The sequence below is a fragment of the Ceratotherium simum genome, chromosome 23 (assembly GCF_057802395.1).
Source record: "Ceratotherium simum simum isolate JZ-2026a chromosome 23, ASM5780239v1, whole genome shotgun sequence".
NCBI classification, from domain to species: domain Eukaryota; kingdom Metazoa; phylum Chordata; class Mammalia; order Perissodactyla; family Rhinocerotidae; genus Ceratotherium; species Ceratotherium simum.
In genome coordinates, this window is record NC_141922.1 from 21,124,329 (window position 1) to 21,143,290 (window position 18,962).

Here is an 18,962-nt window from a genome sequence, read left to right on the forward strand (position 1 = left end):
AATTTAGCAAGAAGTTGAATGTGTTTCTTGGAAAGAGGAGAAACAAAAACCAAAGAATAAAACTCTCCTTCTGGTAGGTTTTAAGGGTCTCATTTTTAGGAACTAAATTAAAATACGAGGACAATAACAGGGAAAATAAGGCATTCAAATTATATCTTTAGTTAGCATTCCTAAGCACAATTTTAATCTTTTTGAATTTTCCAATCATGGATCACTTGAAATGTATGGTCTGAGTGAATTTATAGTTCAATCTATTTTGTTTAAGTGTCCATCAACTTTCTAAAACTACTCCCAGACCAATTTCATGGACCTTCTGGCTACTCACAGTGGGCATGGCTATCCTCAGGGTTATCATTGTGTTCTGTAACAATTCCTCTATCAGCCTGAAATAAAGTACTTTCCCCAGAGAATTTTGGGCTCAAATAATTGTTTACATAAGCACATAAATAAAAATAATTTTCCATCAAAAGCTCTATAAGTAAGGAAGAGGAAGAAAGGATAATAAATGTTATTCTTGAGCAATAACGAATTTGGAGACTTCTCTCATCGAGTATCTCAAAAACAATGCAGCAGACAAGAAATGCAAGTAATGAGGCTAAATAAAGCATATTCCATGACTAAAAAAAAAAAAATTTCTTTTGGCTGGAGTTATCTGGAGTTATCTGGTCCGGTGGGAAGCATGTCTAGGGAATAATTTTCAGGTTCTAGACTAAAAGAAATGATAAAGTATAAATTAAGAAAACATGGGAAGGCCATGATTAAGAATGTACCCAGATTTCCAATATAGAAAAACACAGATGAAACAAATTAAAGAAAACCCAACATATAAAAACCTAAATCCCCTAAGGGAGACACTCACGATTAAGGATAAATTAGAAATGACTATAAATCTGCTCAAAATGAGTTGATGTCAGTGAAAACTATACCTATTTGTTAATGGATGGCACTTTATTACGAACAATTCAACTACATAAAGAAGACCTTTCATGTATGCTTTGCTTAAAAATGTTTAATCAGATTCCTAAGGGCAAAAAATTTAATATATATAAATTAAAAAGTTCATATATCAAAATTTTATATATATATACGTATATATATATACAGAGACAAGTGTATAACAGACTATTTATGACCAAACCTTGGTGCTTTAACAAGTTGTCAAGGCAGGAGAGGAACATGGGAAACAAGGTTCAGAAGCTTTATCAATTTGAAGCAGGTTGTACGTGGAGAAAGTTCCTGAGACAGAAAGGTCACAGAGAAACCAGCAGTTAGTTTGAATTAAGCAAAAACATTAGTTTCTGGAGATCACCAAGAAATGATTAGTTTCTGGAGTCACCAAGAAATGAGCAGTCAAGCTTGCATTAATCTAGAGATAGCCTCGTTAGCTCTGTCAGTCAGGAAACTCCGTGGAGTTTCTGGTGAGCTATGTGTATACAGACCATTCCTACCACTTCTTCCGCAGGGTCCCCTTGAACAGTCAGGTAGGTCACCCTGAACTGCTGCACACTGCTGTCTGAAATGTCCCATTTGACCCGCAGGCTAGAAGTGGTTTCGTCATCTACAACCAGGTTTCTGATTCCTGTCCGGAAAACTGGAATAAACACAACCAAGGATTAAAGAATATTTAACCCACCATATTCCAAAATGAGACCATTTGTGGACAGGGCAACAAGTATCATTTAATGTATTTCTCTAGTGTAGACCCACGTGAAGCAAGAACAACTCAGCTTTAGTGGTTAAGGCGGGGGCCATGATACTTACAGGTAACAAACAAAAATAGGTTTCAGAGATGCTTACAAGGTGAGATCGTGGACACCTTAAAACTATCAGCTCTGTATATACGCTGGTAAGAGGAACTGGGGAGAAGCCCTTGAACTAGGAAACCCGAAGGGGAGCCCAAATGATCATGAGAACTTCACATAGCCCTGAGTTGGAGAAGTGGACATGATGGGCTGGATGTCGTAAGCTTCAGTGCGCAATCCAGCATCCAACACACTTCCCACTCACCTGCTCCTCCATTTCTGTTTTAACCCTTGTCACTCAAAGCACACATCTCTCCCCATGGGTGCCTCTATACATCAGCCCACACAGATATTATCCTTCCTCTGATATCTGTCCAATCCTTCACTGGTGTTCTCTGGCACATTCCTTCTCATCTCACAAGGTACCTACTCCCTCATTTGTCCCATTTTTTTTTCTTCTCCCTTCTGTGCTAACTTCTTTTCATTCTGTCCATCTCCACTGACTCTTTCTTTTTTCATTTATTCATTCATTCAACAAAGATTCATTGCACTTTTCCTGTATGTCAGACTGTGTTAGGCCTTTGAGATATATAGTGATTTACTTTGACAAAAATAATAAAAATGTCACATAGTAGGTAGGAGGGTGACATTCACCAAGCAAAATTGGGGGAGGGTACCAGGCAGTGGGAACAGGAGGCAATTTCTCACCTTCAGGAGTAGGAGTTCCAGATGGCAGGAGGGATAAAGAAAGCATGAAAAATATGGTTGAGGCCAGGAAGGGAAGCAGAACCTAATTAGGAAGGATCTCGAATGCTATGATAAAGAGATTTTGGGGTGCAAAGAAGGGCTTCATAAAGATTAACTGAAAAATGAATGAATCAGTGAATAATGAATGAAAGAATGGGTAATGGAGAGCCACTGGAGGGTTTTAGGTAGCAAAATAAATGACATTGTCAAACTTATGTTTTACCTACTTGACTCCGACAGCTAGTTGGGAGGTGTATTATAATGGAGGGGAAAGTTACTCTGAGAGAGAACACAGCTGATGTAGGAAGAACAATAGACCATCCACGTCTCAGTTACCCACAGAGATGCAAGGAAACAGTAATACGAATAATTCTCAACAGAGAGCAACAGGTGAAGTCATCAAGATGAAGAGGAGGGCAGAGATCTTGGGGGCTGCTATGCTGACATCCTCTGATGAAAACAAAGATGGAAAAGGTAGAGAGAGGTACCAGTGACTAGTAGACTAGAAGACCAATTGGCATTTAGGGATAGGAAGATGTTGGGAGGTTCTGAAAGGAGTAAAATGTGAACTGGCATGCCCTGTTCATAATTAATAATATGAAATAAACAAAACTAGGATAACATAATTTCTGTTTAAATCAAACTTTGCTTATGGGTAAATGGGCTTCGATTTGTCCTTACCTGAAGTCACAGGTCTGGTAGGTGCTATAGTCGTGGCTGGTTCTGTCCAAAAACTGTCAACTAAAAAAATATTCGTTACTTAAAAATTTTGTCACAATAATAATTCTATACATTTGTGTATAGCATTTCATAGTTTTCAAAGAAAATTTCACCTATATTACCTCACTTGCTTCTCACAACAACCTTGACTATGGTCGCAAGACCGAAGAAGTGAGGAGTAATCAGACTTTATATCTATTCCGCAGGTAGGGAAACTGAAACCCAAAGAACCTAAAGTTTCTAATCAGAGATGCCAGACTTCACATAAACATTTGAATTACACCTATAAAATTGTGAAACCTCCCAGTTACTTTGAAATGAGGCATAACCGTGATAATTAAAAGAAATTAAACAGTGCTGTAGATCAAGTCGTGAAAGGGCTGCCAAACAAGACCACCAAGGAAGGCAATACGCTTGCATAAGAAATGCATCTTCCTTTCTTATATCCACCCTAGGCAACCAGTGGAATGGAGCGGCTGTGTGGTGCTCGACCCAGATCCCCTCTTCAGGGTCAACACACTCAGCCACCAGCTTCTAGAATAGTGGCTGCCCATGGCTCAGAGCTCTGGGAATTGCCTTGCCTGAGGTCACAGACTCTGTCAGGGGATGGCCCACCTCCAATGACTGGGGATTAAGGGATACAAAGGCCCAGCCCCTTTGACTCAATTTGGGACACATCAGAAGGGTCATCCCAGGCCCAGAACTCCTAACAGAATTAGCGGAGGGTTCAGTTTTAGCTTCTCCCTCTGCCCCATCCAGCCATCCTTACTTCCTTACAGATCTATTTCCCAACTACACTCTTCAATAAACCTTCTGGATGCAATTTTCTGTCTCAGAATCTGATTCCAGGGAATACAAAGACAATTTAATATATGGTTAATACCTCATATTTAAAAAATGAAGGGATGAATGAATCAGTGAGTGAAGTTTGTACAAGATTCTTGGAATCAAGATCAACTTGGGAAATTCCAGAAACTCTTGGACATGTTAGCCCTAGGTTTATTTGTTTGCTCACTTATTCATTTATAAATTATTTAATCCCTCCATCCATCCATTGATCCATCCATTGATCCATCCATCCACTCAATAGGTATTTACTGTGCAGTTAAAATATGCCAAGTACTGTGCTAAGTGCTGGGGATATAATGGCGAACAAGAAAGATATGGTCCCTGCCTTCATGATGATAATAGCTTAGGATTCTAAAATGCTTCATATACCAGTTTCATTAAAGGTGAAGTTATATAAAGTATTCTGGGGGACAAAGAGAAATTGAAGCCTCTGTAGCTTGAGATAAGGCTGATGGCGAGGGAACTTAGTGGGGTGAAGAGGGTGTCAGAATGGATGGTGGGAGCTCATGAAGTCCATCTTGGCCAGAACAAGACTTACGTGTGGTCCCAACAGCAGTCACCACTTCACTCTCGCTTCCATCATCCAGTACCGCCAACAGTGACACTTCATATTCAGTGCCAGACTCCAGGCCTTCAACAACATATGAGTCTTGGTCTTCTAACAGGACAATCTGAAAAGTATTTGGTGCTTAGTAACTGGGTTTGCTTGAATAATAGAGTAAAAAGAAAGTTAAGAAAAAATAATAAAAATGAAAAATGTTGTCCTGAGTGTAAGCAAGAAGCAACTAAGCATAAAGAACTCCCAGGCTGTTGGAATCAGTTTTAAAGTTAAACCAGAGACTTTATTCCTTTCAACTCCCTTAGCAAATAAAACTGTTGGATAAATGCAAAAGTGGCATTTTGAAGTTTTATTAAATATCACTTCTGAAAGTCAAAGAATTTGAAAATATATCAAATATATAACTAAAGTCCTAGCAACAATGTATTTTAATCTTAGAAAAATCATATGCTTTGACATTTATAAAACTCCATGCCATGCAAAATATCAATTACTTCTGGGATCCTCAATCTATTTTAAAGCGAAGACCAACACAAATGCAGCAGTGCGTATTCACTTCCAGATAAATGCTCTGGATTAACTTTCAGTCTGTTTCAGACAACTCACCTCTTCAGCCCTCCCACCATAGACTGGAATCCACATCAACTTGTGTTGCCCTTCATCAGCTGAAAGGGGATGCCAGGTCACTCTAAAACTATCTGTCGTCACCTCATCAATTTCCAAGTATTGCTGGACTGGAACATCCTCTGTAAGCCAAGGAAGGAGATTTTGTTAGGGATCTGAGAAAGCAAGAACACCAAAACTCAAGCAGCTCCCAGGGCCTGCCAAAGGAAGAGAACACTCTCTGAGGAATTCCTTGCTTGAGGAAAGCAGATGGAAGCCAGAAAGCAGCATTGATCAGTCCAGTATAGCCTTACATCTCTATTTCCAGCATTTACCCACAGCATAAATTAAGAAGACCATGGATACAACAGATTTTTAAATTTTCCAGTAATTTCCAGAACTGTTAGGTTCTCTATTTGGCTCCTTTCATTAACTATAAAAAATAAGAGTGCCATATTCATTATTTTACAAAGATAATATTTTCCAAGTATTTTGAGGAAATTAACAAAATGGTGCCCTAGATGACTGAGAAATGTCCTTTGTAGCTCTATTTGCTTGTATGCCTAGTAATAAGTTAAATCCTAGAGAACAACCTTCATCCTTTTAACTTGTACATATGGCTGCCATCAGAAGTGAAATATAGTTTATCAGATCTTTCACTATTTCATGCCTTACACACTTTTTAGAAATACAACAGAAAGCATAACATCCAACTACACCCAAAACGAATTGTCAGTTCATTGATTTTTATTATTTTAAATCAGAGATTTTAAACTCTTTGACAACACACCATGAGAATTCCAACTAGAGTAAGCCCTCAGGAGATTTTATGAAATTACTGAAATTTTTTCTTGAACATTATTTTTCAATCTAGCTTATTTCTCATTTCTTTCCAAATTACCTTCTCATCTCCTAAATATAGCACTAAATTTGTTTCCAAGTGCAATCAATGACGGGTTTAGAAAGCAAACAATAGAATTGTTGCCACCAAGAGGCAAAAAGTTTTAAATTTATTGAGTGACTACAAGGCATATAGGGAAAAGGAAAATAACGTATTCATGCCCTATTTTAAATTTTGGTATTTAAAATATCCCATATTATTTTATTAATACTTCAGGCTGCATGAAACACATTATTGGCTATAGATTGATGTATTACGTTCAATAGTATGAAACTGTCATTTTTGTAGGTCAAGAACTGTTGATATCAGCAATTTGGGAAGCTCAACTCAACATACACACATATGAATGGAAGAAAGATGTGAAAATTCTACATCGCTAGGACAAAAGAAATGGTATGTGAATAGGAAGAAAATAAGGTATGTACACTTATATTTAACTGAGATCTTTTGAATTTAGATGGTCTTTTTACTCTTTCCTTTGCTTTGATAGAAAATCATTAGCCAGGGCCGGCCCCGTGGCTTAGCGGTTAAGTGCGCGCGCTCCACTGCTGGCGGCCCGGGTTGGGACCCCGGGCGCGCACCGACACACCGCTTCTCTGGCCATGCTGGGGCCGCGTCCCACATACAGCAACTGGAAGGATGTGCAGCTATGACATACAACTATCTACTGGGACTTTGGGGGGAAAAATAAATAAATAAAATTATTAAAAAAAAAAAGAAAATCATTAGCCAGTACACATTCTAGTCAGCCAATTGTTCATTTGTTAATAACATAAAATAAACAAAAATTAAAATATAGTCTCTTGAAAATCACCATGGAAGAAGCTGCTCTGGCTTCTGGTTTCTCTATAGTTTCTCTTGGAAACTTTTCAAACTGTAATAAGACTTACCCGTGGTGAAAATTCCTGTCAGAGGTTCTGACTGCCCTTCATCATAGATGGAGAAGATGGCAACAGTATACTCCGTGAGGGGCGTCAAGCCTTTCAGAGGGAATGTAGTAATAGGATCGACTTCAACCTGCAAAAGAGAGAATTCATAATAGCTGTATCAGATGTTCTCTAAGTACAGGAAACAGAAATCATTTTATTATTGTCTGTAGTTCACTTGGCTGGCAGTAGAGCTATAAATACTGCAAAAATGATTGAACTATTAAATCAGTCAGTTTATATATACACATTTCTAATCTTATACTGTCAAATAGATTACCTAGTAGTTAATTCTCAGGACATCTTTGCAACCAATATTATTTCCATTCATTAAAAATAGAGAGTAAAGCGCAGACAATTTACGATGCTAATATAAATAAATATAACGTTTCCAGCCTGATCTTCTAGGAGAGGCTGGTTTTTGGCTTCACTGCCTGGGCTCTGCTGACTCTGTGATTAAGTATACACAATAACTCCTCTAAGAGTTGCACAGGTGAGCAATCACGCAGGGGAAGAATCAGGGAATAGTCATATTACAGATAAGAGTCAATATTTGAAATATTCCTTTATCTTCCACTTAGAGACATATTTGGGAAAAACATATACCAACCTCTTTAGGGCACATAAGGGATGGAGCCCTGAGGATAAGGGCTGAGGATGTAAGGAAAGGGAAGAATTAGAAAAAGGAACAACAAAGAACGGACCTTGACAAAAGAAACCATAAAGTAAGAGATGAGGGCAGGATTAGAAGACAGAGCTCTGAGCAAAGTCATCCTCAGTGTAAGAAAAAGAATAGACACAGCTTTAGCATTGACAGGGTGGGTGTTGGGCCGCTGAGCTACGTAGCACAGGGGACATATTGTAGACCAAGCAAATGGTGTCCCCACCTGCACACATACATTGTACACACATTGTCTCAATGAATCCTCACCAAATCCCTATAAGGCAAGTACTTATAATGAAGCATGCTAGCTCTGGTGATACTCTAGGGAATTGAAGAAATGTACCTATTTATCTGAGAGCAGACTCTGCCAAAAAAGATCTCATTTAAAATGTTTTCAAGAGACATTTTGGAGCAATATCAATTAAATCCGTTATGAGTAATCTTGATGCTACCTGGGGATAAGAGGAAAGTGACTAAGCTCACTGTATATATTTGTTCACGACAGTCAAAGTAACCTTTACCAAAATATACAATGCGTCACTTTCCTATTTAAAACCTGTATTAGCCATCTATTGCCTTCCAAATCAAAACCAAGCACATTGCAATGACCTCTTAGCCTTGCATAATCTGGAGCACTGCTCCTTTTTTATGCCATACTCCCAATCGCCCGCTGGGCTCCAGCCACACTGACCTTCCATCAGGTCCATGTCTTTCCCACCTCAGGGCCTTTGCACATGCAATTCATTCTGCCTAGGACCCTATTTCCCTAGCTCTTTTCAAAATTAGGCCTTTCTCATCTGTCAAGTCTGTGCTTAAATTTCATCTCCTCAGAGGGGGTTTCTCTTTTCACCTATCTCAGTAGGGTTAATCTTTAACACTGCCCTTGTTTGTTTCCTCCCTAGCACCAATCACAGCCTGAAATTACTTTATTTCCTGAAGTACCTGCTCATTGTTTATCTCCTGCATAGAGTGCAAGGCCCTTGAGGGCCGGATTTTGCTTAGCTTCTTCATCACTGTATGTTGAATTGTATATTTTTTTTGAGTGAATAGAATAATAAATGAAAATTAAGATGGAGGCACCAAAGAGCCTTTTTAAAAGAGATAATAAAGGGTTCACCTAAACTAAGAGCCAATCCAGAAACCAAATACATCTCTAAGGAATCAACTGCGGTTCAAAAAAAGAGTGTGAACCCTGGGGAAAGGAGTTTCCATTTTCACCCTTTGGGAACTCTGAGTCACGCTGTTGGAGAGGGCCAGCTGATGGTAGCCTTTTCCGTCACCCCAGACATGGGAGTGAAGTCATCTTGGAAGTTCTAGCCCAGCCAAGCTCAGATGAGTGTGCGAGTCACCCCAGCTGACACTTCATGGAGCAAAGATGAGCTGTCCCTGCTGAGCCCTGTCCAAGATGCATAACCATGGGTTGTTATTTTAAGCTGAGATGTTGTTCACATAGCAATAGTTAACTGAAAATATATATTATCTTCTTCTGAGTTTGGGCCTGATAATGTTATCAGTCATTCTTAGCGTTTAGTGTTTACTCTGGCCTGGGTACTATCTGCATGCTTTACATGCATTAACTCACTTAATCCTTATACAACCTTGTAGGGTCGCTAATTATTACCCCTACTTTGAAGATGAGAAAATGAAACTCCAAAAAGTTAAGGAAACTTGCTCAAGGGAAAACCAACTAGTATCTAGGACTTAAAAACAAGTGTTTCAGACTCTAAATCCTATGTTCATAAACACGATTTACAGTATGCCTTCATTATTTAAACTCACAGAAAAGACAATTCCATATATAAAATATGAGCTCAAGATATGTTCTTCTTAACTATATTTACATATTGCTTTCCGTTGTTTTGATTGTAACTTCACATTCATTGTCTTATTTAGCCTCCTCCTCCTCCCACCAAACCCTAGGTATTTATAATAACTATTTTACAAACAAGGAACCTGAGGCCCAAAGACCTTAACTTAATTTCCTGGAGCCATAAAACTATTAAATGGAATGGACAGTTAGGCCTTGACTTCTAAGTCTCAAATCTGTGACAAATAGGAATTTTGTGAAGATATCAAACATACACAAAAGTAACTAAAATCAAATTTTCTTAGGTACCCCAAGAGAAAAAAGCATTCATATATATAAACACGGTTTTTCCCCTTTTTATATATATAGACATAAAATATGTATGTTGAAAAGATGTAGTTTATTTATTAAAGCATTTTGATACTGAACAGACCATATTTTATGCATTAATTATTGGTTATTTTATTTCATCAAATGAAAACTTTTAGGTATCATTGATTTTTATGTTATATTACGTTTTAGACTAAGTTCTGGAACTGATTTTGTTGGTAGTACTTTTAAGATATAGAAGAAGAATTTGAGAAAATGATAACAAAGACCACGATCTCATTGTTATGCAACTATTTTTGAGAAGAATTTTTCAGTCTAGCTAGAAGCTTAACTTCAGCCTAATTCTGGGACGAATGAAGAAAGAGGCCTTGATGAGGAACGAGGGACTGGGTCTCCGCGCTGGGCTCTGTTGTTGAGTCATGGCTGCTGGGAACTCAAGTTGCCTCTCAGACCATAAAAGCTGTGGTCTTTCATTTATAAAACTCAAATGGCAGCACTTAATTCTCCGTTTGCACACTTCCCCAAATTCTTTCACAGTACATGCTATTTGAGATGGCTTCTGTCCTTAGTTCGACAAGTCATGATTTGGCAGCACTTTTTATAAGGATCGCAGGAGGTGCTCTCTGTAAAGCTCTCAGAACAGTCTCTGGCTCAGAGTCAACACTCAACATGTGTTAGCTGCCATCATTATCACCACTACTGACAGTTGTTTAAGTACTCTGTCTTCTTTTTCTTCCTTGGTCTCCAAAAAGTTGGAGAGAGGGGTAATGCAGAAAAGATACAGAGGAAGGAAAAGGAAGTAAAGGAGGGAAGACAGGAAGAAGAGGAAATGAAGCAGAGAAATATAAATTGAGTCGAAAGCAATTTACAATCAATTACATGTTACAAACTAGAGAGATTTTAGTTGGGACATTTTAAAGTTCATTCCAGAATGTTTTGAGAATTTCCTAAACATCCAACTGTAGCATCAGCTACAAATAAAAGTTTAAATTAATAGAAGTTAAAGCAAAATATGGTAGGAATACTCACCCTTGAAATCATATATTCCAAGATTAGGTAAAGTAATATTTCTCTTAAAAGACACTTGTCCACAACCTCTAGTCTCAATTGCACAGGTTAAGAATTAAGAAATAAGAACACACACACACACACACACACCCCAGTCAAAATGGAAATGTTACAAAATCCACACACTGTGTATGCATTTTATTTAAATAAAATTTTCTAAGATTTTCATTCATAGATTTTCATCTATTTACTCATTTTAAATTCAGTTTTACCAAATATACTTTTCTAATTTCCTAGCACAAGACGAATTAGAAATAGCAAGTGCCAAAAGCATCCCCAAGATTGAAAAACACTATTAAAAAAAAGCACACATATTTCTCAACAAATATTTTAGTCTGGGGTCCTTCTTTATAAAGGCAAATAATGTAAAATACCAGAAGAGGCCACAACAGCTATAATTTTTTTAAGTAGATGTTCACTAGACCTCTCGTGGTGATCATTTTGCAATGTATGCATATATTGAATCATTATGTTGTACATCTGAAACTAATATAATGTTATATGTCAATTATACCTCAATAAAAAATAATTTTTAATTCTATAGTTATATTTATAAATATTACTTATATATACATATATATGACAGTTTATTTTTGTTTTATGAAAAATTATTACCAAAGGAAGATGCTCTACAGTGAACAAACATTTATTGGTGAATACAGTCGTATTATTTTGGTTGTTCAATGAGTCCACATTTTTAAATTGGTAAGTTACGCATAAAAATAGAAATCCCTCGTCACAAGATCAGAGGTCACAAGATCTGGCAGCCCCCAGCTGGATTTCTATGCAGCAGCAGTATGCAGGAGCCGACCCTGGCTCTGCAGGAGCCTACACTGGCTGCGTCTTGGATGAACACGTAGCCACCCCCCAGCTCATTAGTGCCCACCACACCCTAGCATCCTTGTCACTGCACCGCATTGTTCATCGTCACTTCTCATCAGTCTTGAATTGTCTTACTTTCAGTAGAGAATTTCTTCTACATCCATGTCTTAAAAATGGGAATACGAAATATAGCCTAAGTTAGCCTCATGTTTCAAGAAAAACAGGTGAGAGTGTATTTCTTTGCAGGTGTGACTACTTCTGCACATTTAATGACAATCCTCACTCATTGAAATTACCTGCCTGATCTTCCTACACGGGTGAAATTTGCAACCCTTGGGAAAGTAGTTTATTTATCACTGATAACAAAGAGACACCGAGAGCTCAGTGTTTTTGGTTTCAATCTTTTTACTACTCCAGACTCCTGCCTTCAAAAGCTAAGCATAGTCCAAATGATCCCAGCTTCGTCAAAATTATTTGCCCGCAGAATTTATGAAGATTTAATGAAAGATGTTGAACCATATTTCTGTACTGTCAGTGAATGTGCAGTTTTTGTCCATTCATTACCCAACATCCCATGGGGGGTGCATTTGGCAAAATACTGCTCGGATTTAATTGTAGGAAAAGTTTGTCTCTGCATATGAAAATACTTGCTTTATTTGGTTAGAAAATAGAAATGATGTAATCCAACATATTTCCCTCTTTGCCTTAGCTTCTTGGACCAAGATAAGGCATAAAAATAACTTTGCCATCTATCCTGCTAAAACATATTTCCAAGGAAAGGATTTCTGAAGAGTATTAGTCACTGAGTGCAAGATACTATATCTTCATGGGTTTTGGTAAGTTCTGTTATTTGAAAGTATCTTCTTAGACAAAAGTTGAATTATTCAATTTTCAATTTAAGCTCGTCCAACTAGCGTCTTTCAGATGCCAGTTTACTCAAAAGCAGAGGGGTAAACTGGATAACACTGACATTATTTCTAGGTTACTACTTCCACGAAGATATATACTTCCCCACCCCTGTCCACTGGGGTGGATTGTATTTACCAAAGATGGCCACATCAACATATATCTCCCATCCCACATGCCTCCCACCATAGGCAGGACCTGTGTTCCTCCCCATCTTGAATCTATGCAAGGGCTTGTGATATCTCCCACTAATGCAGTGTGGTGGAGGTGATATTCTGTGACTTTTGATGTTAGGTAACCTTTAGTTACCTAAAGGTCACACAGCTTCCACTTAGCTGTCTCTCTCTGTCTCTTTGGACATGTGTCTGGGGACTCCTGAGCCAACATGTAAAAAGTCCAGCTTCCATAAAGCTGTCACACTGGAGGGATCATGTGAAAAGTCTACTTAGAATACAGAGAGCTGCTCCAGCTCCCAGCTGATCAGTCTTCCCAGACCAGGCATGAGACATGCAAATAAAGAAGCCATTATGATATGTCAACTCCAGCTGCTATCTGGCTACAATCTCATGAGTGACCCCAAGCCAGAACCACATGTCTAAGTCCCAATTCCTGACCCACAGAAATTGCGAGAGAAAATAAATACCTAGTATTGTTTTAAGCCACTATGTTCTGGGATGATTGGTTATGAGGCATAAAAAACTAACACACAACCATGGGAAAAACAGACATCATGTTCCACAGCTTACCTCATTGATTTCAGTCCCATCTGCGTTGTTATATACAATTCGATAGCCACTGATCTTTATTGAAGTAGGGTCCCAGGCTAACCGAGCACTGTTAGAGCCAACATTGGAGATTCTCAGGTTTCTTGGTGGACTTAAGGGCACTTTACAGTAAGTGGAATAGAAAATAATTAAAATTTTAAATAACATGTGCAAAAAAGACAAAAAAACAGCATCTTTGACTTCTAAACTACTTACATATGAAAAATTTCACCCAGAAACTAACTTACGACAAAGAAGATTAGCAAATTAACAAAGAAAAAAGTTTTCCTTGTAGAGAATGGAGAGTAGTAATAAATTATACACGCTTAGAAATAAATAAGATTTAAACAAATTTTCTGTGCCTTTCTTTTCCAATCAATGTTATTATTACAGCCTGATGTAAATAAGAAACCTAATGGATCAAAAACCAGGATATCTGAAATTAAGTCTTAGCTATTCCATTCAACTATCATATGATTCTGGGAAAGTCCGTCTACTTCTCCGCTCCACAATTTCCCATGTGTCAAATGAGGGTGATGCCCATTTGTCATCTCCACTTGGGTATCTATGAGGCATTTCCAACTTAACTTGTCCAAAACTGAACCATTGACTCCTGCCACCTCTCCCAACCTTCTCTCTCAGCCTCTCCCTCTGAGCATTTGGAAACTCCATTCTTCCCGTTGCTCAAGCCAAATACCTTGGAGTCATCTAAGATTCAGGTTTCTAAACATATGTCACCTTCTCAGTAAGATAATCACCTTTCCATGATCACCTGATATAAAATAATCCGTCTACCTCAATGCTACCTATCTTCCTTCCCTGATTTATTTATTTTTTATTGCACATATATTGGTCTACTGTTTCTCTCCCCCAATATATTGTAATCCCAAAGGATTAGGGAATTTGGTTTAATTTTGTTCTCGGCTTTATCCCCAATATAGCAAATACTCAATAAATATTTGTTGAATCAATATGTAGGAGGCCTGCCCTGGATAAATCCCAGTGGCTTTGTGAGACTAGACAAAAACAAACACTTTGCTCTTGCTTTAAAAATATTTAAAGAGGTGTTGGTATTTCTATAGATCCCTATCAATTCCATAGGTCTTTGCACTTCTTCAAAGACCCCCTTCTGATTCAACAGATTAAAATTCTTCAATAATCTTTGAGTTTCATGAACTTTTACAGGTTTATAGTAAAAACAATTGTTAAGGTTTATTGTGTGCTTTCTATGAATCTGAGACATAACACATGTTATCTCATTAAATCCTTACATTAGACTACAAGGATAGAGTTACAGTTATCCCCCTTATATATAGATCATGAAATTGAGATAATTGGCCAAGGTCACAGTTAGGAGCAAAAGAGCAGTTAGAATTTAACACAGACAATTGATCACTTGATTCAAGAGCCTGTGATATAGCACTGATAAGCCAGCAGAGCAAACACCTAGAAGATAAATAATGACAGTTATCAGCCATAGCTGTGGTGGGGGATCAGAATTGGCCACCCCAAAGTGTGTCTCTTTGGCATGAGGATTATTTTGGGCTAATGATGATTATTACTTTTAAAAACTGCAGACATGGGAAAAGCTCTGAAAAGTAGAATTTACCCTTTGTAAGAGACATTTACATTTGTAAGGGAAATCTCCATCTGTAAAAATATCTCCCTCTCTGTACCAGGAAGAAGGGGGGATAACCTCATCTCTAGAAATTCGTTTCAATGCAGAAGGCAAGGACTTAAATCTGCATAATAACCTTACTCTTGTTTACTGCGCTTTTCTGGTAATCTCCCATAGCTGACTTCCCCCAACCCCAACATCCTCCTTTGTCTTTAGCTGAAGATAGTATTTAAAATGAGAGCCCTGGCCATTTTGGCAAGTTGCTCAGTTTTCCTGAGTCTCTCCCATGTATACATGTTATAAAGCTTTGTTTGATTTTCTCCTGTTATTCTGTCTCATGTCAATTTAATTTGTACCCCAGCCAGAAGGACTCAGAGGGTAGAGGATTTATTTTCCTCCTCTACACCACAAAGCATGATGCTTCCTAACACCAAAGGCCACTTCTTTCATTAATTCAATACATATTGATTATTTGGCAATAAACAGCCTGTAGAACCTAGTGACTGTCTTAATACTTCAGGGGCTGGAGAGAAAGCGTAGGAGAGAGAAAAGCAATATAAGTATTTTAAGTGTTGTGCACACTTAGCTGTAAATTTTTCTGGAGATCAGTTAAATTTGGCAGTATGGTGGAACAATGTCTGGTTTCCTCAGTGCATAAAAATGCCAGTCTCAGGAACATGTACCCAGAACATCATTTTTTATGACCTTTATTTTTTTAAAAAAAAATCAACTACTAATAGCAGGAAAGTGTTACGCATATTTTTTAAAAATATAAAGAAGTGAGTATTCTGAGTGAAAGAGAGATGGGCAGTTGGAAAAGGTTTTTCTTCCAAACTGACAGAGTCCCAAAATTCACTTAAGTCAAGTGATATATTAGATGCTTTCTGGCGTGATTCATTTCTTTTCTGTCTTGGGCTCTCCCAGTTTTTTGTTTGTTTTTTTTTAATTACATTGGTCTTTGAAGACCAAGAACAACATAGCCTTGACTAACAAAGCCTGGATGTGGGAGAAAACTTCTTTACTTATCATTAAATTTCTATGAATGTTTCCCAAGTAGAATCTACAGAAATTGTGCTATTCACCTCTTCCCAAGGCTCGGAGTGATGCACAAGACCCCAAGTCTCCCTGCGCTTTCTTATGTTTCAAAACACCGTGAATAGAGTCATATTTTTAAGAGTAGGTGGCAAAGCACTGTTAGTATGCCAGGGTAGCATTTTGTTTATATCGTATTTTCAAATAAAATAGATAATTACATACATCTCCTAAAAATATTATAAATTTTCAACATTTAGGCAAAATTAGACTTGCCAATAAAATTTCTACTCAATTTTTAAAAGCTAACTATAATAATGATAGTCTGAGATAAGGAGGACAGCAAAAATTTATAGGAAAAAGCGGTCATTTTGATGAGAGTGGGGGAGAAAAGAAATATTGGGTATCGATGTGCCAAGTGCTTTCATCTGTATGCCTACATTCATCTTCTATCAAGGTGCTGTAAGATCATTCTTCCTCCTTCTACAGATTCAAAACCATTACATGACTTGCCCATTGTCACCCAGTTACAATATGACTTGAGCTGGGATTCCCATCTTGGCTGCTCTGATTCCAAAGCTCGTGTTCTTTCCCCTGCATTCTGATCTAGCATTTGGATTTAGACAAAGGCACTGGTGGCATCAACTAGAAGATGCTAAAGTTCAGTTCTAGCATCGATACGACTCATAATAATAAGACTAGAAGAAATACGTTTCCTCCCCCTAAATAAAATACACACTGTCTTAAGTTACGATTAGCCCCTAAGAGGTTTCAACCTAAACCAGTATTTCCAATTCAGAATCCCAACGTTTATTTGGGCTTTTATTACAGTATTTCGTCTGAAGGACTGAACTGCTCACATGTTGTTTCTTGTCCTGTAACGGGATCACTGGCCTCTTCTCCAAACATAGCATAAACTGTAACTGTGTATTCCGTATTGGGCAACAACCCACTCAACTCAATATCTGTGTGGGTGTCTCCAATTCTCATCTGAAAAGAACACATGGTATCAGATCGTTTGCCAATGTGTATTATCCATGTTGATTAGAATGGAACTGAATAAAGGTGAGACTTCACGTAATAAGACCTTGTCCCCTCACAACCCCTTCATCAAACAGGCTTCGGTCATCATTTTTACATTGCTTCTTGTCATCGTATATTAGAAACAGATGCTATGGAACCATACAAAACTGAATGTACCCGTGCGTGCCGTTTTAGGATAACTCTTTACATGTGGATAAGTGGCAACTGCAGCCAGAATAACAGTGTCAAATATTTGGTTCCCAGAAGAGTGTGGGAGGAATTGAATCAGAAATGTTCTCTCTAAAGAGTGTAAGCTCCAGGCCAGTGTGTTGGAGGCCGGGCCAAATGGGCATCTGTCACCAGTTGGCTAATTCTAACTAGTCTCTTGGCTGGATGCCCAGTTTTTGTTTCAAATATGACTGAGCTGGACCAGTTTTACTGCCCCATTCTACAAAGGGACCAGTCCACTTGGATTGCAAGTCGCTTCCGGGATTCAGAAGAGATCAACCCACCTTCACACTCAACTTGGCAATTTGCTTTTGATTCTAGAATGAGTTTTCTGACCCTTGGAGTTAGTCAAACCAGCCAACATTCTCAGTTATGTGACAACTGCGTGACAAGATGGTTTTATTTTGTTTTGGAATGAAGAAAAATATCTCCATAGACAGTCTTCAGTCACACAACTGCCAGTGTTATTGACACAACATTTTTAATTTTGAAATATTTCATTATACATAATATAAATATAGAGAAAATAATATAATGCACCCTGATGTACCACCAGTCGAGTTTAATAAATATCAACATTTTGTCATATTGACTTCAACTGATATATTCAGATAAAAAAGAAGTTCTTTCTCATTCTTTCTATTTACCACTTCTCCTCTAAGGTTGAGGTGTATCTTACTGATCCATTTTTTTTACTTCCGCTTACATATGTGTATATCTGTAAATAATTCACGGTTCTGTATGTTTAACGATGTACATAAATTGGACCATATCAACATGATATTTTTACAATTATTTTCTCTGTCAATATTATGCTTCAAAACTTATCCATGTCAATACACAGGGACAGAGTTGACATTATTTAATTCCTTTATGGTATTCTTTGTATAAATATGCCACTATTTTCCATTCCTCTATTGATGAACATGTCAGTTGTTTGCAATATTTTATTCTGACCAAATGCCCACATTGAAAATTCCTCGTGGGATGTTTCCTTATGATATATACCCAAAAAGTTGTATATATCTTCAACTTGATGAGATATTTCAAATTATTCTCCAAGTCAGCTCTACCAATTTACATACCAATTTACATGAGTGATTCTGTTTCCCCACATGCTCATGAATATGTAGTATTATCAGACCTTAAAAACTGTTTGCTGATCTATTAGGTGTGAACTGATATTCCTGTCTTTTTTATTTTTCTCTTTGCTAGTAAAGCTGAGCATATTTCTAGCATCATTTTTAAGTCTCCCTTCTGCCAAAATAATTCAGATCCATATTAAACCCAAATGGGCAAAAGCTGTCTAAATCTTGGAAAGAAAAGAACACATGTCATCCATGCTCTATTCTCGGCGCTCAGATTCACCATATTTTTGGCCCTAAAGATTTCTGTCACCAGAGGCAGGTTTTAGAAAACGTTAAAGAATCGAGTTCTGAACTCCCTCTCTCATCCACTCCACCTGCCTCACCAAGACACTCCCAAGTGTCAGAGACATTTCTTCTTTATTCCTTGAATATCTATATTATAGTAATTGTTCCCTAAAAATTAAATAAGTTAAATATTTAAAATAAATATTTAATTTAATTAATTAATTTAAAATGAGGAGTAAAATAAATCATTTGAAAGTCAAAGATTCACCATTTAAATGGA

The 18,962-nt window shown here is 37.6% G+C and overlaps 1 protein-coding gene across 8 annotated transcripts in view; it reads right to left on the reverse strand.

Moving 5' to 3' along the window:
• Positions 1-18,962, reverse strand: part of COL14A1 (collagen type XIV alpha 1 chain) — a 227,104-nt gene that overhangs the window by 118,708 nt on the left and 89,434 nt on the right. For 6 of the 8 annotated variants that reach the window (XM_087447497.1, XM_087447496.1, XM_087447498.1 and 3 more), the window contains 7 exons: positions 16,919-17,048; positions 13,391-13,530; positions 7,012-7,138; positions 5,224-5,363; positions 4,597-4,729; positions 3,171-3,230; positions 1,440-1,591 (listed from right to left, as the gene is read on the reverse strand). In XM_087447497.1, the coding sequence (XP_087303623.1) occupies positions 1,440-1,591; positions 3,171-3,230; positions 4,597-4,729; positions 5,224-5,363; positions 7,012-7,138; positions 13,391-13,530; positions 16,919-17,048 (882 nt within the window). The remainder of the gene's footprint in view (positions 1-1,439; positions 1,592-3,170; positions 3,231-4,596; positions 4,730-5,223; positions 5,364-7,011; positions 7,139-13,390; positions 13,531-16,918; positions 17,049-18,962) is intronic. The other 2 variants (XM_087447499.1, XM_087447500.1) reach the window with 1 other exon arrangement.